At 42.4% G+C, this 24,211-nt stretch overlaps 2 protein-coding genes across 8 annotated transcripts in view; one reads left to right on the forward strand and one right to left on the reverse strand.

The window, feature by feature from the left end:
* Positions 1-6: 6 nt before the first annotated feature.
* HARBI1 (harbinger transposase derived 1) lies at positions 7-20,498 on the reverse strand. Of its 3 annotated transcripts, XM_029582373.1 has the most exons (4): positions 20,365-20,498; positions 11,252-11,297; positions 10,373-11,137; positions 7-2,583 (listed from the first exon to the last, which is right to left on the reverse strand). In XM_029582373.1, the coding sequence occupies exons 3-4, from the start codon at positions 11,040-11,042 to the stop codon at positions 2,207-2,209; spliced, it is 1,047 nt and encodes a 348-aa protein (XP_029438233.1). In that variant the 5' UTR covers positions 11,043-11,137; positions 11,252-11,297; positions 20,365-20,498; the 3' UTR covers positions 7-2,206. The 3 variants fall into 3 exon arrangements, with proteins under 3 accessions (XP_029438233.1, XP_029438231.1, XP_029438232.1); XM_029582371.1 differs by lacking the exon at positions 11,252-11,297 and having other exon boundaries at positions 20,365-20,480; XM_029582372.1 differs by lacking the exon at positions 11,252-11,297 and having other exon boundaries at positions 20,361-20,473.
* Positions 20,499-20,660: 162 nt separating this feature from the next.
* Positions 20,661-24,211, forward strand: part of AMBRA1 (autophagy and beclin 1 regulator 1) — a 206,001-nt gene continuing 202,450 nt past the window's right edge. For all 5 annotated transcript variants that reach the window (XM_029582359.1, XM_029582360.1, XM_029582361.1 and 2 more), the window contains exon 1: positions 20,661-20,800. The gene's annotated coding sequence lies outside the window, so the exon portion shown is untranslated. The remainder of the gene's footprint in view (positions 20,801-24,211) is intronic.

The raw sequence follows: 24,211 nt of genomic DNA on the forward strand, positions 1-24,211 counted from the left end.
TATATTTATCTGTGAATGTACCACATCAACATTTAATTTACCTATTCTACAAGTACACTAAACATCTCATTAACCTTCATTCCCTATCCTGTGTGCCCCTGGCTCATTAGTAGATCCAATGTTAGATACATTGAGGTCCAAGACAAAAACTGAAGAGTGGAATTAGCTAAGGCCAAACACAAACCTACTGCTGTACATGGTTTAAAAAAAAAAAAAAAGTGTGAGGCTGCTTGTAATTTCATACAACCCAGAGCTGGTAAAACTACAAAAAATTATAAAAGACCTACAGCCACTATTCCTGGAAGATCAATCACTCAAAGAAATATTCCCTACTCCACTGGTTCTGACCTTAAAGCAAACACCTAAAGGCTGATGCAATAAGGCGTGTGTCCAAACTTGGCGCCCATTTTTATTTTTTGGCTAACAAGGGAAGCAGGTTTATTTAATATTACAAATATGACAAACTACAGCCAGCTAAATAAATAAAGAAAATAAACCTCTCTCTGTGTCACAGCAAGGTGGGCCACCTTCAGCACGACTTGGGCTTCAGGCTTTATCCAGCAAAGTGCTGTCACAGTTAGGCCTTTGCCGTGTACTGGCTTGGGCTCCCATCAGGAATGTGACAGCCCCCAAATTGCACCAATGGCTTATTAGGGCCTCCTAATGTTGTCCATTGCCAGCTGTCCAAGACAGATCCATATTGCCCTACTTACATCTTGGCTTGGATAACCTGCCTGGTTTACGAAGCTGTGATATGAACAGCAATAGCACGGAACTGAAGTCAAAACAGCTAGGAAAGTTAAAAGTGTGGGTGGGAGAATGAAAAAGAGAGGAAACAGCTTGTGCATCCCCCCTTTTTATGCTCTTTCTAAAGCAGGAGGTGCTCTTCCTCCTCTTAATGTTTCGTTACATTGCATTAGAGAACTACCAATCCCGTAAGCCTCGTACCCTTTTGCAGAGCCTTCGGCTACTTTATGCCACTTTGCCATTTTCTGAAGTACCCTGCGACTCTTTCCCTCTTTTAATGATTTCTTCTCCCAAGTTTCATTTCAATTGATATAAAATTCACTATTCTAGAGCCTATAAACTGTAATAATTCTCCCATATGTCCTTCCAGCACAGGTCTGCAGTGGGCACCTGCCAGCATAAGAAAATTCAACACATTATCAAGTTACATAATCATAAACACTCTATGCTTTCATATTTCAGTCAAACTAATAAACACCCCTGTCCCCAAAACATTCGCTCCCTGCCAGCTTCACCAATGATCTGCACTAAGGTTTGGGGGGGCAGAGGAGTGACAATAAGCTGTGTCATGGGGTATGGGATTGAGAATCCATGATCGCAAAGAAATGGGAGTAAAAATAAGGTTTGCAGACATTTGTGTTTTTTAAAGGAATACTCCAATGTTGTGTTAATCCTAATTATATAGTAGATACACAATGCTGGGTTCTGTATGAGGAGTCACCACCCCGGAAAAGGATCTTGGTCACTGTGGACAATACATGAAATCCTCATTTCAGTGTGCAACAAAGGAATGGAGAATACACAATGGCTTGATAGAGATCTATGGTGTGACTGCATCTTAACTATTGTGTGAATTCTGGTTGCTCCATCTCAATAAAGATAAAGCAGAACTAAAAAAAAGAACAACAAAAATGATAAAGGGGATAGAATAACTTCCTTATGAAGAAATGTGAAACAGGTTGGAGAAGAGATGACAGAGAAGGAATAAGGTAGAGATTTATAAAATCATGTGTAGGCTAGAACAGGTAAATATGGGACAGTCATTTACCCTTTCGGGTAGTTCTTAAGACTAGGGAATGCTTCATGAAACTAACAAGTAATACATTTAAAACAACTGGAGAAAGTCTGTTTCCACTCAGCACACAATCTCGCTGTGGAATCGGTGCATCAAGGCCTCTAGTACTGCTAGGTTTACAAAGGATTTGGACAAATTCTTGAAGGAGAAGTCCATAAACAATTATTAGCCAGGTAGACTTGGGAAAGCCACCACTTATCTCTGGCAGCGAGCAAGAAGAAATTAATCGATTCTTTGGATCTTCTGGATGGTTCCTAGTGAACCAGATTGGGTTATTGTTTGAGACAGGATGCTGGGCTCAATGGACTTTTAGTCTGACCCAGCATGGCACACTTTATGTTCTTATAATAAAAAGAGAAGGGTAAGTCCCATTTCCAGAGTTCCCTAGCTGAAGTGAGTGAGGATCAATTCCTGGCGGGTGCTATAGGCCTCCGAGTCCAGTGATTCCATCTGCTCGTACGCTTCCTCTGGCTGCTCCATGTTTCCTGTTGTGGGGGAGCACGACATGTCCAGCCCGCGCTCCAGAGCAATATTGTGCAGCACGCAGCATGCTATGATGATGTGGCTGCACTTTTCTGGGGAATACTGCAGGGTGCCTTTACTCCCATCCAAACAGCGGAAACGGGCCCGGATGGATTTAAAGGTCCGTTGTATCACACTGTGTGTTGTAGTGTGTGCTATATTATATCGGTTTTCCGCAGGGGTCTCTGGGATATGAAGAGGGGTCATCAGCCAACTTCGCAGGAAAAAGGCGGAATCAGCTGTGGAGAGAATAGAAAATTCACTTTTATTAGCAATGATGAACTGGGATATAAATTTTAAACAACCATTTACTTTGATTTTTAAAATCTCATCTCCCCTCTTTGATCCTCTATATAAGAGCACTCTGCAGAATCAAACTAACAGAGAACATTGCCCATTGCTCAGATACCAAAATGGAAGCATGGCCATTGACCATGCTTGGATCCCTAGAGACCCTAGAGAGAAGGTGGAGGCATTGTGTGTTCCAGTTACCTGGGGCTATGGAATAAGGGGGTGTATGCTCACATGCCTGGAGCCTTACATTAAGAACTTAAGAAATGCTATGCTGGGTCAGACCAATGTCCATCAAACCCAGCATCCTATCAAGTACTTGTGACTTGGATTGGCCACTGTCGGAAACTGGATACTGGGCTTGAGGGACCTTTGGTCTGACTCAGTATGGCATGCTCTTATGTTCCCTGAGGGTCTCCTCTCTATACCTCTCTGTCTGCCTCAACTCCTCCAGGGCTGCCACTCTGGCCTCCAGAGATTGGACTCATTCTCAGAGGCAGGAGCTCTTTGCACTGGGTGCACACATACAACCTCTCGCCAACAGGTAGGTGATCATACATGTGGCACTTGGTGCAAAAGACTGGATAGCCTCAATCTCAGTGCTGACCTGTCTGAACCTTAATTTTGGTTGAATTGTTAAAGATTTTAAAGCTGTTTAAAGAGTAGGTATCTTTAAGTCTAAAGGTTTTTAAATTAGATTGTTAGGTGTCTTTTGTATTCATTTGTCAGTGACAGCAAGAGGATTAAAATTAGTCAATCACTAAAATAAGGGTTAAGTGCACCTTCTTCTAAAACCCTAATTGGCTCTTATTTCCCTTCTTTTTTTTTTTTTTTTTTTTTTTGAAATTTAAGTTTTATTAGAGAAATATAACCCCAAAAACACAAAACCATTCAGCATCTGCGAAGCATGTACAATAGCAAAATTGACAGTAGAATAAATGCAATAAAGACTTACAACAGATTCCCTGCGTTTCTCAGTTATTGCTCAAGCATATCCCCCCTCCCCCTGCTCCCCTCACCCCCCACCCCTGGGATCTCCTACAAAGGGAAAACATAAAAGCATAAGAGCGAACCAAGCATAAATAAAAATCATAACTTCGTCTGTTGTTGCTGCCATGTTAAATATAAAGTCCAAGTACGCTGAAAGGCCCCTATTTGTTTCCGTCGGTGCGCTGTAATCTTACTAAGGGTACAAACCTTTGCCACCCGTGTCTGAACCTGTAGCAATGTAGGAACTCCCTTAGCCTTCCAATGTAAGGCTATCTCACATCTAGCAGAGGTGACCACCAGTCTGATAAAGCGCTGTAAGGCTATGACGAGCTGGGGATATTCTGAGTTAAGTAGGGCAACTATAGGGGTCAAAGTAATAGAGATATGCAATATGTAATATATAAGCCACATAGCCAGCCCCTGCCAGAACTTAGAAACAGCAGCACACTCCCACCACATATGATAAAAAGAGCCTCGTGCCCCACAACCTCTCCAGCACCTATCCGATGCCGTGGGATAAATTTTATGGAGTTTGGAGGGGGTATAGTGCCAGCGATAAAGGAGTTTAAAACTATTTTCCAAAAATGAGGCTGATATGAGACCCTTACACCCCACAGTAAAAATATTATCCCAAAAGTCGTCACCCTGCGGTGACCCTAGATCAGCCTCCCAGGCAGACATAAAGGATGGTCGTGTTCCCATACCCTGAATGAGCAACTTATAAATTTTGGACATTAAGTGCTGAACTTTGTCAGCCGACCGGCAGAAATTTTCAAAAAGACCAATCGGCTGAAGCAAATCCTGGGAGATATTAGAAGCCCTGGCATAGCTCATTAGTTGGAGGTATCGGTAAAAGTCACCCTGTGGTAAGTCATGCTGGGCCTGGAGAGTGGAGAACGTCACCCATGAAGAGTTCTCCCAGAAGTGACTATAATTGTAAAGAGCCTTAGCCAACCAATCCTTAAAGACCTGCTGGGCTTCACCCGCTAAGAACGTCCTAGAGTAGAAGGGGGAAAAAAGGACCGAGCCCGTCTTTAACCCCACCTCTTATTTCCCTTCTAATGGGAGTAATTGATATATAAAAAAAAGTGACTGGGATGGGAGGGAAAAACACTCGGGACTACCTAAGTTGGTTTACTTAAGTATAGAAACATGATGTCAGAAAAAGATCATACGGCCATCTAGTCTGCCTTCTCTACAGTCCTGACCACTCCCCCCTGTGCTTGCCCCATGCGTTCCTGAATTCAGGGGCTGCCCTCGTCTCTACCATCTCCACTGGTTACCCCTTCTGTAAAGACATATTTCCTTAGATTACGCCTGACGCTACCCCATGACTCCTCCTTTCCATTGCATTATTAACTTGCAGGTATTTAACAGTATCTATCATAACTCCCCATCCCACCTTTTCTCTAGGGTATACATGCTTAAATCTAGAAATGATATACTTGCCCAGGAATCAATTCTCACAGCTTCTTAGATCTCTGCAACTCATACTTATAAACTTAGATTTACATTCTAACATTACACTACACACAATTTATGCTTTTTTCAATTTTATTTTTATTATTTTCAAACCACATAACCAGGATGCCCCCTCCCCATCTTCCTCCAAACCAAACATCCTCTTCTGAAGCCAGGTATAGGTACAGATTTATGTACGACAATCTGCACCCCATCCAAATTCCATTTCTGGAAGAGTGACCATTTGTGAGTAAAGGATGGAATTGTGTTTTTACATATAGCAGTGCCAACGTCTCTTGTATACCTCCATGCAGGAAGGAGATTGCCCACGTTCCAGATTACATAAGCAGGCTTTTGGTGTTTGATCTAGAACTGATCTAATCTGTACAGTGTAATTGGGAAATCTCTTTTTTTTTTTTTTTTTTTAACATGGAGAGCAAGGTGAGGCTTTTATTTTCTTTTACTGTTTTTATTATTGCTAATTTTTATTTTTGATGCCATTTTTATGTACTATTTATATTTTGATGTCATTTTATGAATTTGCATGATGATTTTATGTTGCTGTAAATCGGTATGATTGTACCAGAATATCAGTATAGAAAATTAAATAAATAAATAGTTGTACTCCAATGGGATCCTAACTATTCTACAACAGCCCTTATCCATGAGTGAAACTTTCAGAATATTTTAACTCTTATTTCAAGCACTTGTTGGAGTCATTTTTTGCTACTTTGGCTGAGTAAGTGTGTGGATGTCGGGCTGTGTGGATTCAGAGTTCTCACGCAGACACAGACTAGTTTGAAGGTTTCAGGCCAACCTCTGAGTAAACGCATATTTACTGTTTTCCACTGTGTAATGCTTGCGAACAGGTAAGAGTCTGTTATTTTAGTTATTCTAGTAGATCTATGATGAGAAAGCAAGCAATTAACTTAAACTAAAGCCTGATAGACTGAAGGCCACAGTTGTGCCTGAAATTGATAAGAATTCAGAAGGAGGGAACATCGCTGCTTTTCCCAAACATTTAGTATATAAGGAGAACTAAGAGAGAGAGAGAGGGAAAGCATGCCTCCAGATATGATAGCACAGGCTGATCCTTTGGAAACATGTAAGCTTTTTATATATATGTAGCAATTGTTTTATCTACCATTTACTACTTCTATATGATCCGATTTTATTTGTTCTATCCTCCTATTGCTCAAATAATCTTACTTTCCTAAGTACCTGGAATCGTGATGTACTGAATCAATGTTTGTGTGTGGCTATTTGTGTAAGGAATAAGCTCCTGGGTTCAAGTCCCCAGGAATAATCCCATTAATTGTGTTTATACTGGGTAAGCCCCCAAGGTAGTCCTGTGTGCATGCAGGTGATAAGCCTCTCAGGTAGTCCCCAGTGTAGATCTCAGTGAGATTAGCCCCCCTGGGCAGAAAGCCAGTGTGCACAGTGTGAACCCAGAACAAATTCGGCAATGAGGATGCTGGATTCCAGGTGTAAGGTTTATATGAGCCTTTCATTTATGTGCCTGTGTATTTCTCGATCTTTTAGTATGAAGGGCAGATTAGGACAACTATTGCGTACAGAATATTGTGTGTATTTTACTTTAGCATCGTGTGGTCACAGAAGGTGTTATTTGTTAAGAGTCAAAAGAACAGTAAGATAGAATTAAAAGCAGAAGCAAAGGGAAAGTGCCTTTTGAAGATTGCAGCAACATGTGGGAAGAACCCAGGGGTCCTAATGTCACAGCAAACTAAATTTCTTTGATGATGTAGAAAACAAGATTTCTGAGTATATGAATGCCACAATGCCCAAAAGTAAGAATAAACAGAGCACAGCCTTACTATGGCTGCTGTTAGATATTATAAGTACTTGGTCACAACGCCGCAATATTTTGACAGATGCACAAACAAGAAAACTGTAATAGATTAATACAGGAGAAGTTGGCAGAAGATAGACAACGATATGGGAAGCGCGAGGCTGATTTAATTGAGAAGCTAAAAATTGCTAGCACCCAGAATGAGGCTTTAAAGTCTGAAATTACCTATTTAAATAACCAGTTACTTGATAAAGATGAATGTTAGAAATCCTTTGGGAATACTGTAAACCCAAATCCCCCCCGATTATGAGAATGAAAAAAAGAAGGTGATATAGAGATCACTGGGAAGAGGGAAGCAAATGATCCAGAAGAGAGGGGAAGTGAGAATGTGGCCACTGCATGCATCTGTGTCAGGACTTTAACTGGTCAGAAGCATGAACCAGCTTCTCAGTCAGTGAAGTTTCATGATCTTTGCTTTCAATGTAAAAGAATTGTTATAGCCCCTGGAATTCACAGTTAGTACCTACTTGCCCCTCCCAGAAGGCCTGGGGATTATTCCGACCCCATTCCTCGTACTCTCTATGTGGCACACGCAGTACTTACTCAAACAGTGGGGTGTCTGGCCTCAGCTGATAATCTGAATGCTTCCTCGATTTTTATGAAGCCAGCAGTATTCAGGGCTAGACCAAATGAAATGTTTGAAGTTTTTGTTTCTCTTCGTGTATAGTTCTACCTGCTGAGTTTTTTTATAGTTAATTGTGTAGCTATTGTTTTAGAAAAAAAGTTTCAGAAAGCAGGGAGAGAGGTAGGTAGTAATCTGTCTCGTAAGCTTTTTTTCTCTCCTTCCTTCCTTCTTGCATAAAAGGAATGTAAACTGTTCCGGTTTTTTGCTTAAGAAATAAAAATCACATAGTTAGAAAAAAGTGAGATTTTTTTTTATTGTCTAATGTAGTGGTTTTCTACTTTAAATATGCAGCTCAGTTGCTTATAGCTGTTACGTGTTATGCTAATAGCTGTTATATGCTATGTTAAAAGATTTAATTAACCTCTCTTCGTATGTGATTTTTTTTTTTTTTTTTTTACAGATTGACAAGAATGAAGACTGCTTTGCAAGATAAAGTGCAAAACCTGCGTTTTTTCTCTCTCCCAGATTTTTTTTTTAACAGATCTGTTTTAGAAATTCTGATTTGTTGCATAATTCTGAATCCAAATTTTTTTTTGGCTTTTAAAAGGCCTACTTTTTTGAGCTCTAATGTTGGATAATTGTTTACTGTTTGTGGTTCTCTGTCATATGTTGCATTTGTGTGTGTCATTATACATTACGTATGTTACATTGTGTATAGATGAGGACAGCAAAAAACAAAACAGTGTTTTGCCTTGGTACGGAGTATGAAAAAAGTGCAATGAATAAACAATAGCTTCTGAGGTCATTTAAGTGAAACAGAGAGTGTGCTGAAGTTTTATGGATAAAATTTTAAATAATGTGATCTAGAGTATAATATGCTAAAGCATGATAACTCTCTCTCTCTCACATGTTCTACCATACACACACAAGCTTTCACTCATGCACTCAGGCTCCCATTCTTTCACACACAAACACCCACACTCAGGCTCCCATTCTCACATGCATGCACCGGGCCTTTCCGCCAAACGCCTTCTTCTGCCACTGCAGGGATGGGCTCCCACCGTGGCTTTACCCTGGTGGGCATTCTTCTTTGCCACCACGGGGATGAGCTGCCATGGCGACCTTGTTTCGGTTGGGCTGAAATTCCTCTTCGTTGCCACGGGGATGATCTCCTGTGGTGGCCTTCCTTCGGCGGGGCCTTCTTCTTCTTCTTCAGCCACCATGATGATGGAGTTGACAGTGGCCAGGCCTCATTTGGTGTCGGGTAGCTCTCATTAGGTGGGAATGAACCCAAAGTGGGTGGGCTGTAGTCCACTCGTACCTATGCCACTGTGGTTAACACTAATCATCTAACATTACATGGTTCAAAGACCACATTATTGTGGATTGGTAAGGCTGCATTGCCAAATGTTGGATCCTTATCTTTTGCTGGTCTACCCTTACAACTTATAACAGAAGCATTAAATCTGGGCTGACTTTTCTCCTTTGAAATTTCTGTTGTCCCTGACACTGATCAGATCGGTGCTACATGCACTATTGTAATAGTCTTTATTAAGGGCTTGTTCAGCAGGGGGCAGCACGGATATTAAACTGAGTCTCAATTAGGGATCATATACCCCCAATACTCTATGAGCTGCATTGATTACCAATTGATGTCAGAAACCAGTTTAAACTGGTAATCATTATTTTTAAACATTTACATACTGAAAACCCATGTTCTTTGACAGATATTATTCAGAAATATGTGCCAGCAAGATCGCTTCTTTCTCAAAATGCAAATTTGTTGAGTGTACCATCTGTTCAGACTTGTAAATTGTTAAGAACACAAGCAAGAGCATTTCATCAGGTGGCCTCAATACTCTGCAATACTTTGCCTTGTGAATTATGTAGCATTTCTGATGTGAAGATTTTTAGAAAGCAATTGAAAGCTTTTCTATTTAAGTTGTAAACTTGTGTTATTTTGTTTAATTCATTGTTGAAGATTGTGATTGGGTTTTTTTTTGTCATTCGCAGTAAATATTTTATAGAACTTCGGAATATAAGTGATGCTAAATAAATACATAGATAGTGGGTTTACCTACTAGGTTGCGTCAACCACACCACAGCCTAAGGGCTCACCGATCATGACATTCATACTGATGTAAAATAAAACTGGTCATATGCCTCAATGTTCAAAACCAAAAATGGTTAATGTCCACAGCCTCATCTTTTACTTGAGGTCAAGTCAGATCATTTCAAAGTCAATCCCACTTTACTGCATATCTATAAGGACTTTTAGTCTCAGTTTTTTTTTTACCTTTTAGCACTTTCTGGAATAAAAAGTATGGAGCTTTCATTGTGGACAAGCTGCTTGTTTATAAGCATTTTTCCCAATCCCACTTGTGTTTCTCCTATAGACTGCTTGGCACGTATCAGCAGCTGTTGGAACCAGGCTCCAATAATGACTATCAGATCAGCGCCCAATTCAGATTCACAATGCTGGGAGGGGCTAGGAGGAGCTTTCAGAAAAATCCTAAAACAATTACTTTTTACTCTGAAAAAAAGTTACAGTTTGAGAGAAAAGGAAGGATACTAACAAATTTATTGAGCTTGCTTAATCAAGTGACTAATCTAAAAAGGTGCCAGGACTCTCTATGAAGCAGCCTTGTCAGGGGTTTCCAGGATATTATGCTGAAGTGGATGCAGGAGATAGGAACAGACTGAGGATGTCCCCTAATGATAGCAAAGGAGGAAGGGGCTTAGTGCTTATAGCAATGGGATGCAAACCAGGAAAGGAATATGGAAAGGGGTTGTGCATGAACTGAAAGGGAAGGAGAGGCCTTGTGAGGATAAAACAAAACAGTGAACTTACCCAGCAGCCAGCCATCTTTGTGCATCTCCGACTCAAACTGCATGTTTAGGACTGACTGCTGCAGCACCACACTATCTTGCAGGCTTCCTGGCCAGCGAGTCTCCACATTCAGCAGCAGCCCCCGAGCATCACACACCATCATACAATTTAATGAGTGCACGCCCTTGCAGTTCACATAGGATAGGTCCTCTGCATTGGGTGCTTTAATGGCCACATGTGTGCAGTCCAGCACCCCCAGCACTCTGGGTACTCCGGCAAGCCTATAGAACTCATCCTTCAGTCTCTGCACAGCACCTTTCTCAACTGGGAAATGGATGAAGTGAGGGGCTCGCTCCACCAGTGCTTCGGTCACGTTGGTGACACATCGGCTCATAGAGGCCTGGCTGATACCGATGGCATCTCCCATCCGGGTTTGGAAAGATCCAGAAGTGTAAAAACCCAAAGCGGCCAGAATTTGAGTCTCGGGACTGATGGCCCTGGACCGCTGCGTAGGGCGAGACAGGCTGCTACCCAAGAGATCCACCAGGTAGCAAATGAACTGACGAGGAAACCCATAAGTAGATACCAAGTACTCATCCGTGACATCATCCAGCTTAAAACGGTCGAGCGTCCTGTGCCCTCGACCATACAATAAAAGATCACAATCCAGCATGGCAATAGGAATGGCCATGGTCACCAGTGCTGACCGTCTCTCACCAGTCCTCACAGGCACGCGGCATGCAGGGCTTCAAGGCTGCAAAGAAATTTCCACTTGTGATAATATTCCTGGGAATGGTAAATAAAAATATAATTAAGGCAGCAAATAAGAATAAATAAACAATGCCTTTATACTAACACTCCATAACCTAGTTTCAATAAATGCGACTATTACGTTCTCACCTGAAGAGACGGCAGACATATTGATCTCTTCCGAGTACTTCCATCCCTGAAAGTAAACACCAGCCTCAGCAGGAGTCCTCAATTTTAATTCCTACCGTCAAACATGATATGTCTATGACTCACATTGGGGGGGGGGGGGGGGGCTCATTACTTGTCTTCCTTTGTCTTATTGTTCTATTTCTTTATTTTGACTCCTGTAACTTGTAAAACCATCTACAAGTTACAAAGACTGAAGTACTCCTCCCTTCAGATTGTCTGAAGAGGCTAACAAAATTATGGAAGATAATCTCACTACAGTTTCAGAAAGGCTCATAAAACACTGAACCTCCAAGCAAATAAATAGATTTCAGGTCAGTTAGTATCCAGGAATGACCTCTCCCCAGAGATATGCATTCATTTCATGAATCACGGGGCAGGAGTGATCCCCAGTTGCTGCTATTGGAAATGGCACCCGAGTATGCCTAGCCAATGTCATTTTGTATGGCAAAAATTCACCAGAGCGCCAGCCTCGGCCTCCCGTGCCATTTCCAATAGGTTTTATTGAGGGAGAAATAACCAGCTTGAATGGATGGACCAGCTGGTCTTTATCTGCAATTATGCTTTGTGTGTATGACAACTTTGGGTCCATAAGATAGGCCCTGGATCCCTGTCCTATAATTTTATAGAGGGGATGGTTTGCATGTGGGTTACATATCATTTTTATAGTGATATATACTAAGTTATGTATATTTTTGTTTATTCAGATTTGTACATTATAGGAGAAAGACACTCAATTAATGAGTATAATTCATATAGATATAAGGCCCTAGCCTTAGTAAAGAGTAAACATATCTTTATTTATTTATTTGAAAGTATTTTTCTTATTATAAATTCAATATAGGTTAGATATATCTGACTCTAAAGCTTTATGGACGGTATTGCCCGAATGGATTTGACAAATGGCACCTATGTCTTGTTGATCTAGGAGCTGGCAGAGTACCCAGAAGTTCGCCTAATGGATGCTCCGGCCCTGATGCTCAGCCAAAGTAACAAAAAATAAGTCCAACACCTTGGTCCTCTAATCAACATCTATTGCTCATCTGACAGCAATCCACAAGCAGACCTTCTCCATAGCAGGAGCAGTTCTCTGGAACTCTATCCCATTCTCCACATGCTGTCTAAAGGACCCAAAAAAATGTCCATTTGGAAATTCCCCAGCATCTCTCCTGATGATTCAGTTCTGCTGCAGGTTGCATTTATTCGTTTCAGTCCTGTCTGACCTTGTTACGAATACATTATTTTATTAAATATGTGATTTTATGTACCCTGTCTGAATTTTGGAGGATGTGGGAAATGGTTCAATTAGATCTTACCTGCCAATTGTTCATATAAATGGGATTTGTCCTCCCCTAGCAGCCGCTGGAGGCAGAGTGCAACACTGGTTCACACTGACATCCCTCCCTTTACTCCCTGGTCTCGGGCCAAGGGAGCATATTTCACCAACTCTGTTTCTTTACATTGGCTCCCATTGTCATTGTGCATTAAGTATATAATTCTTTTACTGGTTTTTAAACTGCTCCATCTTAACATCTCTCCATGGGTTAATGCTATAATTTTATGCACCTACTTGCTCCCTCTGTACTCCAAGCTGGTGCTTACTGGAAGCTCCATCTTTTCACAGTGTGTACCTTATAGAAGTTCCCTGCTAGAGAGTCCATCAAGCTAGGGCGAGAGAACATTGTAGAAATCTCATCTTTGTGTGACTTTCCTCACTCAAAATCACGTCAAATCTTCACTGATGTGTACTGTGCTGTTCATAGTCTCACTGTGCATGTAAGACTGCCCCCAAAACCTACCTCTCTCTTTCTCTCAGAGCAACCCAAATCCTCCAGCAACAAATTCTACAGCTTAATTGTCTGCTGAGTGAAAAAATACTTTTGCTACTTGCTAGTTTCACGGAGTGTCCTCCAGTCCTAGTACACTCTGAAAGGGTAAATAATGGTTCCCTATTTAAATGTTACACTCTACTCATGATTTTATAAACCTATCATATGCTCTCTAAGTTGTCTGTGCTCCAAGCTAAAGAGCCCTAACCTGTTTAGCCTTTCTTCATAAAGGAGTCCATCCCCTTTATCATTTGTATTACCCTTTTCTGCACCTTTTCTAGTTCAGCTTTATCTTTGAGATGGGCAACCAGAATTGCACACAATGCTCAAAATGCAGTCACACCATAGAGCAGTACTTCTCAACCCAGTCAGGTATTCAGGATATCCACAATGAATATGCATGAGAAAGATTTGCATACAATGGAAGCAGCACATGCAAATCAATCTCATACATGTTGTCATATTTTTTTCTTTGTATAGCTTTATTGTGGCTCTCTTTTTGGGGATTCTTTTTTTATTAGTATTACTGGTATAGGAAAATTGGTTCTTACCTGCTAATTTTCGTTCCTGTAATACCGCAGATCATTCCAGACCAGTGGGTTTATACCTCCCTACCAGCAGATAGAGGCAGAGAACAAAACCTTGAGGCACTGCTACATAACCAAGACTGCCACCTGCAGTCCCTCATTATTAACCTGTACCCAAGCCAAGAGAAAGATCACCCCCTAATAGCAGGGCGAACTAGAAACTAGGGTTGGAATAGCATGAACTGAACAGTGTCAGTGCCGCAGCCAAGTGCGGAACTGAACAGTGTCAGTGCCGCAGCCAAGTGCGGAACTGAACAGTGTCAGTGCCGCAGCCAAGTGCGGAAGTCAACAGTGTCAGTGCCGCAGCCAAGTGCGGAACTGAACAGTGTCAGTGCCGCAGCCAAGTGCGGAACTCAACAGTGTCAGTGCCGCAGCCAAGTGCGGAACTCAACAGTGTCAGTGCCGCAGCCAAGTGCAGAACTCAACAGTGTCAGTGCCGCAGCCAAATGCGGAACTCAACAGTGTCAGTGCCGCAGCCAAGTGCGGAACTCAACAGTGTCAGTGCCGCAGCCAAGTGCGGAACTCAACAGTGTCAGTGCCGCAGCCAAGTGCGGAACTCAACAGTGTCAGTGCCGCAGCCAAGTGCGGAACTCAACAGTGTCAGTGCCGCAGCCAAGTGCGGAACTCAACAGTGTCAGTGCCGCAGCCAAGTGCGGAACTCAAGCAGACTGAATATTCTTTTACAGAATGCATTAGAAATCCAACCAGGAATCAGTCTTTGGCAGCCCTACCGGGGTGGGCCTCTGGACTGATCGGTGGCATTACAGGGAAGAACCCGTTTTCCTTTCCTGGACATACCCAGATCATTCCAGGCCAGTGGGAACCAGCTCTAAGAACGCTTTCCCTGAAAATAGCTGAATCTGGATCGCACACATCCAGGCGACAATGCCTGGTAAAAGTATGGAGCAAGGACCAGACTGCTGCCCCACAAATCTCCTGGGGAGAAAACAACTGACACTCCGCCCAAGAGCTCGCTTGCACCCGCGTGGAATACGCTTTAAGGCCAGTCGGGACAGAGCGGCCCTTGCAAATATAGGCCGAAGAAATCGTGTCTTTTAACCAGTGGGCCACGGTAGCCTTCAACACCCTTTCCCCTGTCTTTGTTCCATCAAACAAGACAAAAAGTTAGTCTGACCGTCAGAAAGAATTATTGACCTTCAGATAGTCCAAGTCATTGAAGAAGAAAGTAGGAACTTTGATATCAGTGTTATCATCCATCTGGGGACCGATTACCTCAACAGAAATGGTATCCATGAAGTTCAAAAAGATTTCCATAATCTAGGTATGAAGACAAGAAACAGCGCAAAGGCTACTGAATTTACAGAAGTATTACCTGTACATGGAATAGAAGATGAGAGGCTTTACCATATAAATAAGTTCAATACCTGGCTCAAATCCTGGTGTACAGAAAATGGTTTTGGATACATTGGAGGCTGGGGTCATGTATGGAGCAATAAAAGGCTTTATGGCCTACATTTGTCTGCAGCAGGAAGAAGGATGCTAAGTGAGAAATTCAGATCTTACATTAACAGACGTTTAAACTAAAGTATGGAGGTGGTAGGAGATGGTGCTTGAAATTGTCTTGTCACCCCCAAGCAATACAAACACTACAGGACATGCGAAGTGAAAATAACAAAATCATTCAGCTCAAAAAAAACAGAAAAGGTTCCTAGGAAGTGCGGAAAGCTATGACTACAAATGCTCGTAGTTTGGGCAATACAATCACAGATCTGCAGGCTTTAATGGTGGAGGCAGACTTGGATGTTGTTGCTGTCACGGAGACCTGGTTCACAGATTCTCATGACTGGGATACGGCCATACCGGGCTATAACCTGTTAAGGAATGACAGAAAGGACAAAAAAGTGGGAGTAGCACTTTATGTCAAAAATAATATCCAAGCAACTGAACTGCAAGGAAAGTGGGGTAGAGAAGAAGCATTATGGGCTGTCCTAAAAAAAGATGATGGTGCATCCATTTTTACTGGAGTGGCTTACAGGCCTCCGATTCAAATGGAAGAACTGGACAGAGATCTGATCAAAGACATCTGAAAGGTGGGAAAGAAGGGGGAAGTGTTGATTGTTGGTGACTTTAATCTGCTAGACATGGACTGGAGAATCCCTTCTGCAGAATCTAACAGAAGTAGAGAGATAGTGGATTCCCTGCCAGGGGCTCTGTTCAAACAAATGGTAATGGAACCCACGAGGGAGGGAGTTTTACTTGGCCTAGTGCTCAATAACGGGGATAATGTCTCTAATGTCCAGGTGGGTGCCCACCTCAGCACCAGTGATCATCTAACAGTATGGTTTGTTATTGCAAACAGGACCCGGAGAAGTCACACAAAGACCCAAGTTTTGAACTTCAACAAAACAGACTTTGTAGAAATGGGGAAATATCTGGAGGCAGAACTTGAAGACTGGGAGACGATGGGAGAGATCAAACAGTGGGGCAAACTAAAAGGAGCAATTACAAAAGCAACAAATCTGTCTGTTACAAAAATAAACAAAAGTAAGAGAAATAAGAATCCAATCTGGTTCACAAAGGAGGTGGATGATGTAATAAAAGCAAAAAAAGTAGCTTTAAGAAATATAAAGAATCCCAAAAAGGGAAACACAGGGAGGATTATCTGGCAAAACTGAGGGAGATGAAAAAAAGTAATCAAGAAAGCAAAAAGTCAGACAGAGGACAGGATTGCCAAGGAGATAAAGCGAGGTGACAAAACATTTTTCAGATATATCAGAGAAAGGAGGGAAGGTACATAGTGGTAGAGTGAAATTGAAAGGGGATAAGGATCAATGGGTGGAGAGAGATGAAGAAATGGCAAAAATATTAAACAAATACTTCAGTTCAGTGTTCATTAAGGAAGACCCTGGAGAAGGACCGTCACTTGTTATCAAGACTGAAGAAGGGGGTGGCGTAGATGAAACTCCATTTACGAAAGATAATGTATGGGAAGAGCTAAGAAGACTGAAAGTGGACAAAGCCATGGGGCCTGATGAGGTTCATCCCAGATTACTGAGGGAGCTCAGAGATGTGCTGGCGGGGGTCCACTGTGTGACCTGTTCAATAGATGTTTGGAATGGTAAGGTGCCTAGTGACTGGAGAAGAGCGGTGGGGGTCCCACTCCACAAGAGTGGGAGCAGAGAAGAGGCTGGAAACCCCAGGCCGGTTAGCCTCCCCTCGGTGGTGGGAAAATTAATGGAGACTCTGCTGAAGGAAAGCATAATGAACTATCTACAATTCAGTGGGTTGCTCGATCAGAGGCAGCATGGATTCACCAGGGGAAGGTTCTGACAGACAAATCTAATTGATTTCTTCGATTGGGTGACTGAACTGGATCAGGGAAGAGCGCTCTATGTAGTTTACTTGGATTTTAGTAAAGCTTTTAATACGGTCCCACATAGAAGACTCATCAACAAAATGAGAAGCTTGGGAGTGAGCTCCAAGGTGATGGCGTGGATTACAAACTGGTTGACGGATAGAAGACAATGAGTGATGGTAAATGGAACTTACTCTGAAAAGAGAATGCTGTTAAGTGGAGTTCCACAGGGATTGGTGTTGGGACCGGTTCTGTTCAACATCTTTGTGAGTGACATTACAGAAAGGATAGAAGGTAAAGTTTGTCTATTTGCAGATGATACCTAAGATCTGCAACAGAGTGGACACGCCAGAAGGAGTAGAGAGAATGAGATGGGATTTAAGGAAGCTGGAAGAGTGGGCGGCGATATGGCAGCTGGGATTCAATGCCAAGAAGTGCAGAGTCATGCATCTGGGGTGTGACAATCCAAAAGAGCTGTATGTGATAGGGGATGAAGGATTGTTGTGCACGGAACAAGAGAGAGACCTTGGGGTGATAGTGTCTAGCGATCTGAAGATGGCGAAGCAATGTGACAAGGCGATAGCAAAAGCCAGAAGCATGCTGGGCTGCACTGAGAGAGGAATAACCAGTAAGAAAAAGGACATAAGAACATGCCATATTGGGTCAGACCAAGGGTCCATCAAGCCCAGCATCCTGTTTCCAACAGAGCCCAATCCAGGCCATAAGAACTGGCAAGTAGCCAAAAACTAAGTCTATTCCATGCTACTGTTGTTAGTAATAGCAGTGGCTATTTTCTAAGTCAACTTAATTAATAGCAGGTAATGGACTTCTCCTCCAAGAACTTATCCAAGCCTTTTTTAAACACAGCTACACTAACTGCACTAACCACATCCTCTGGCAACAAATTCCAGAGTTTAATTGTGCATTGAGTGAAAAAGAAAGGAAGTGATAATCCCCTTGTACAAGTCCTTGGTGAGGTCTCACCTGGAGTACTATGTTTGGTTCTGAAGACATTATCTCAAAGGAGCCAGAGACAGGATAGAGGCGTCCAGAGAAGGGCGACCAAAATGATGGGTGATCTCCATTGAATGACTTATGAGGAGAGGCTGAAGAACCTGAATATGTATACTCTAGAGGAGAGGAGGAACAGGGCTGATACGATACAAACCTTCAGATATTTGAAAGGTTTTAATGATCCATGGTCAACAACAAACCTTTTCCATTGGAAACAATTTAGTAGATCTAGGGGTCATGATTTGAAACTTCAGGGAGGAAGACTTAGAACCAATGTCAGGAAATATTTCTTCATGGAGATTGTGGTGGATACCTGGAATGCCCTTCCGGAGGAAGTGGTGAAGACTAAAACTGTGAAGGATTTCAAAGGGGCATGGGGTAAATACTATGGGTCCCAGAGGATGGGAATGAGTGAAAAAGCTTGGGGGTAACCTGCACGGAGCGGCAGTTACTACCTTGGGAAGCTTGCTGGGCAGACTGGATGGACCATTTTGGTCTTTTTCTGCCGTCATTACTATGTTACTATAATGCCAAAAGACACGATGAACATCAAGGAGGTGAGGGCTCCTGCCCATCGTAGGATCCAGAGACCACTCCGGGAAGCCCGGTAATTGCATCATCTGATTAATGTGAAAGGCCGAAACCATTTTAGGCAAAAGGGAAGGCACAGTACGCAAGGACACCCTGTCGTCGGAGATCTGCAAGAAAGGGTCGTGACACGAAAGAGCCTGAAGTTCCGAAATTCATCTGGTGGAGCAAATAGCCACTAGAAAAACTGTCTTCAAAGTAAGATCCTTCAGGGTGGCCCGATATAAAGGCTCAAAGGGTGCGTCACAGAGTGCATGCAATACTAAATTGAGATTCCATTCTGGGCAGACTTTTCTAACTAGAGGCTCTTCACCATCACCATGAGAAAAAAAAGGAAAACACACCAGAAACTGAAAAAGGAACAGCAGTGAGAGGGAGTGACCTGACCGGAAGCCCCCCGTCATCGGGGGCAGTGACGACCGTTGAAAGGCGCCTTGCCACCAGGTGCCGCACGCCGAAGGGGCGCGACAAAGGGGCCCTCCCCTTTGTGCACCCCTTAGTGTGCAATCCTTAGTGCAAATGCCAGTTAATATCTTTGCAATTGAATGTCTCTCATTGTTTAATATACTCCATGTTATGCCTTTTTGCTCAATTGTTAAAAATCTTGCTCCCATTCCCTTACTGGCCCCAACAGCTCTGGAGGCTGGCTGCCCCCAGTACAGCCCCCCAGGCAGAATATCCCGGGCTGGAAACTCTCCACAGCCTCCGCAGAAGCAAATGCAAGCTTCTTCTTTTTTTTTTTTTTTTTTTAATTAGCTTTACCCAGAAAGAGAAAGAAGCAAAAATCCCCAGCGGGGATACTTCCCTGGAGAGTCCAGTGGCGGGTAGGCGGGGACCTTGGGACACCGAGAGTGAGCCAGTCGCTTGGTTATCAGGGGCCCCAGAAACAGCGGGCTGAAACAGCCAGGGGTATCCAACCCCCTGTTTGCCCGGCTTGACCCGAGGGATGGCCCATCAATCAGAACCTAGCACCTCAGGGGGCTGCACCACTTCACAAACTTCCAAGTCAGTCAGGACTGCAGGTTTGCACCTCTACCATCTGCTGGAGTGAGAGAAATACTGAGGGACTGCAGGTGGCACTCTCAGTTATGCAGCAGTGCCTCAAGGTTTTGTTCTCTGCCTCCATCTGCTGGTAGGGAGGTATAAACCCACTGGTCTGGAATAATCTGGGTATGTCCAGGAACTATTCCTGGGTTACATTTATTATTTTGTAATTTTTGAATTGTCATTTTAACTGTATTGTTATATTTAGTCTTACTGTTTGTTTCCTGTCTTTTAATTAGTACAGAAACCAAAATGTTAAATAATATATTGTTCCCCAACAAACAAGAATTCCTGCACCTGTGTCATGTTAGGAAGCGAGCAGGGCCAGTTTTATTGGGGACAAGCAATTGTTCTGGAGCAAGCATCACGAGTGCCCTCCACTTGGTGAAGCTGAGTGATGACACAGAGTCAGAGATTTAGTGTGTCTGGCCTTGGGTGAGTCCACGCTTTAGTTTCTGACCCTGCTTCAATGTGTATAGGACTAGGTAGGAAAGGGAATGGAGGCTGATGAGATGTTGAGTGTGCTAATAAAATAGCTAAATTAAATGTTGATACACCTATATGTGTGTTTATATATATATATATATATATATATAAAATTAAACATTCTGTGAAGCACAAATTGACTTTTTTTTTATTAGGAATGTACATGAATTTATACAGAATTCATTTTAAGCATTTAATAAATCTAATACCTACTTGGGGGCAGGAGTGTAATCCTCATCCACACAGATCGCCTCCTGGTAAAGGGAAACAGTAGTTACCCCAATCGATGCCTTCAGCGCTTGGCTGCTGGGGTCTGGGCTGTGCTCGCGCCGCCGCTCCGCTCTCTGCTTTCGGGGCTCTGTGGCTGGCTGCAGGCAGGCGCGCGGGACTGCGCTCGTTAAGCTCGGCGCTCTCTTGCTCACGTCTGGCTCTTCCCAGCATCGACCCGCAGCCGGAGGCTCTGCTCTTCCGCCATCCGCCGCCTTCCGGCTGAGCCTGCGCCCCACGTCCTCCGTCCGGGCTCCGCTGCTTCTCTGCGTCAGGCTGGGCCTGGGCCCGGCAGCGGCAGCAGGTAGGCCCCGGCTTCAGAGGCGCCTGTACCGAACCCAGGCCGGGGGCACATGGAGCTGGAAACAGTTACAAGCTAAGGGTGAGTGCCCCGAGCCAGAGGCCCCCGGATACTGCGCCCTCTCCGGCTCTGCTGAGATGAATGCAATAACTGAGCCCCTGCTGGGCTCTGCTGAAGATCCTGTCTTTATCCTACGAATCCTAGCAGGTTAGGCGGAAAGCCCAACAGGCCCTGCATACTGCAGCCTGTTTTGATCTGCTGAGAGTAATGTAGTAATTATAATCGTCAATTCAGGATACTGGGAAAAGCCCACACCCCCCATCTGCCTCCACTCCTACTAATCTCTTCTATAGTGGGACCAGACATCCACAGCGCTATAAAAAAAAAATGCCTATAAGAGACATTCCCTGCTCCATGCAGCTTACAACCTAGTCAAGACACACAGGACAAATAAGAGACTGAGAATTTTTTATTATAGAATAAATTGTTAAAACCAACAAGGCTGTGATCAGTTTGATAGTAATGTAGTGATTACTGTAAAATAATTCCTGTATGATAGTGTGGGATCTCAGTTATCCTTGAATACTGCTCACTGTCTGGCTCTGCTGAGAGTTTATTATTTGCTACAAGATAGTAAGAGATCCTATCATTAACTTGATGCTGTCAGGTATGGTTGAATAATGTAAAAATTATTGCTGCCAGATAGAGACCTTGCCCTTACTATATACCTCTCATTTTAGATTTTGCTGAGAATAAGGTAATAATCACTATAAGACAGTGCATGATACTATAATCCCTTTTCCCACTAGATAATAATGTAATAATTAGTATAATAGCTGTAGGAAACAGGAAAACCTCAATAGTTTATCAATACTCTTTCTGTGTCAAGTTTTTTTGTATTTATTTTATTTAAAATATTTATAACTTGCATCTTTCAATAATTTGGGGTGGGTGACAATAGTACATACATAAAGTAAACATTAAAACAACATGACAAAGACTAAAGCTGGAATCTGTGAAACAGAAACAAACTTCAAACTGCTTGCTCTAAGTTACCGAAAACAATGCAGAAGTGTTAGGCACAACATATACAATTAAACAGCCCTCAGCTGCAGAGTCAAAAGCCTTTTTAAAGAAGATCTTGAAAGTCTTTTTTAAGTCTTGAATCTTTCATAGTGCGTATCCCTAAGAGTAGGGAATTCCATAATATTATTTTATTTATTTATTTATGTATTTAATGTCTTTTCTGTACCGTCGCTAAGTTATATACCATCGCAACGGTTTACATGTAGGCACATAAGTTTGGAGTAAGCGCACTATAGTACAATCTAACAGGTGCCATTAAGTTTCGGTTACATTAAATCATAAAAATACGTAGAAATGTTTAGTGATGTAGGTTCTGGCCAGATGTACCTAGAAGGTATGTTTACAGGTCAAAAAAATCACATTTACTGTGTTATATTATTACATTCATTGTGTACTCAATTTGTTAAAATATTGTAATGCACATTTATGAGAATAGTGCTGTGTGCCGGTGCTCTTCTGTTTATTCCAGTGTATTTTCTATTCTCCGGTCTCTTTATAAAAGGCTTGTTTAAAAAGCCATGTCTTTAGCCTTCTCTTGAATGTTTTGGGGTCTCTCTGTAATCTGGTCTCCAAAGGCATTGTGTTCCAGAGTGTGGGTCCTGCTAAAGACAATGCCCTTTCTCTTACCTGGGTTAGTCTCGCTGTCTTGACTGAGGAGATGGTTAAGAGAGCTTTGTTTGCTGAATCAAGGTTCCTGTGTGGTACGTGTACCCGTAGTGCAGTGTTTAGCCAGTCTGCTTTTTCATCATTAATTAGTTTATGTATGGTGCATAGTGCTTTGTATTTTATTCTTTATTCTATGGGTAGTCAGTGAAGTTTGGCCAGAGTTTGTTATATGGTCTCTTCTTCTTTTTTCAGTTAGTATTCTCGCTGCTGTGTTTTGTAGAATTTGAAGTGGTCTTATTGTTGTATTTGGGAGTCCTAGAAAAAGTGCATTACAGTAATCGGTACTGGCGAAAACTAGTGCCTGAAGCACTGTTCTGAAATCTGCAGGAGTTAGTAACGGTTTAAGTTTTCTGCGGATCATGAGTTTAGCATAGCCTTCTTTTACTTTTAGCGATATGTGTTGTTTTAGATTAATTTTGGGGTCCATTATTATTCCAAGGTTCCTTACTTTTTCCGCTAGTTCTATTTTCTGGTTGCTTTTGAGTATAATTGGAGTTTGAATGATTTCGATATTTTTTCTTTCTAAGTGGAGAAATTCTGTTTTTCAATATTGATCACTAGTTCCCTTCGGTTAATAGTTGGGACCTGCTGTTGAAAAAGTCCTTTCACAGGTCTTAGACAGATGGTCGGCTCTGGTAGATTGGATGACTGGACAAATGGAGGGTACATGTTGGAGGCTAGCAGAAGTCCAAGGGAAAGTGACATTATGCAACATAGAAACGACGGCAGAAGAAGACCAAACGGCCCATCCAGTCTGCCCAGCAAGTTTTGCACTTTTTTTTTTCTCATACTCATCTGTTACTCTTGGCTCTTAGTAACCTTTTGGTTCTATTTCCCTTCCACCCCCACCATTAATGTAGAGAGCAGTGTTGGAACTGCATCTAAGTGAAATATCTAGCTTAATTAGTTAGGGGTAGTAACCGCCTCAATAAGCAAGCTGCACCCATGCTTATTTGTTTACCTGGACTATGTAATTCAGTCCTTGTTGGTTGTTGTCTGTATATAGATCCACTTTTCTTCATTCCCCCTGCCGTTGAAGCAGAGAGTTATGCTGGAAATGCATTGAAAGTGAAGTATCAGACTTTCTCCCCTGCCGTTGAAGCAGAGAGCTATGCTGGATATGCGTTTGTGGATTTTGACTGCTAATTTTGATTAAATCCTCTAGTATACTGGGAGCTAATGTAACGAGTGGAGGATAGGAGTAATGTTCATGTAATTTTGTGCCTGTAAGAATGTGTGCAACTGCATTCTGAATAATTTGTAAGGATTTTAAAGTTATTAGTCAGAATATCTGCATACATAGAATTACTGTAGTCTAGTTCTGAAAATACAAGTGACTGGAGAACAGTATAGAAGTCTTTGGATTAAAGAGTGGTCTTAAATGTCGTAACATACAAATGAGGCTTGGATTACTGATTTAATGTGGAATTGCTTTGAGAGGGCAGGGTCAGTTGTTATATCAAGGTTACAAACTTTGTTAGATTTCTAGATGGATTGACTGTCAAATGTCAAAGCAGAGGGAAAATTATCAATAGAAAGATTTATTTATTTAGATTTATATTCCGCTTTTCACACTTTTTTTTAGCACTTCAAAGTGGATTACATTCAGGTACTGTAGGTATTTCCCTATCCCCAGAGGGCTTACAATCTAAGTTTTATACCTGAGGCAATGGAGGGTAAAGTGACTTGCCCTTGGTCACAAGGAGTGACAGTGGGACTCAAATCCTGGTCTCCTGGTTC

Source organism: Rhinatrema bivittatum, chromosome 17, assembly GCF_901001135.1.
Source record: "Rhinatrema bivittatum chromosome 17, aRhiBiv1.1, whole genome shotgun sequence".
NCBI classification, from domain to species: Eukaryota; Metazoa; Chordata; class Amphibia; order Gymnophiona; family Rhinatrematidae; genus Rhinatrema; species Rhinatrema bivittatum.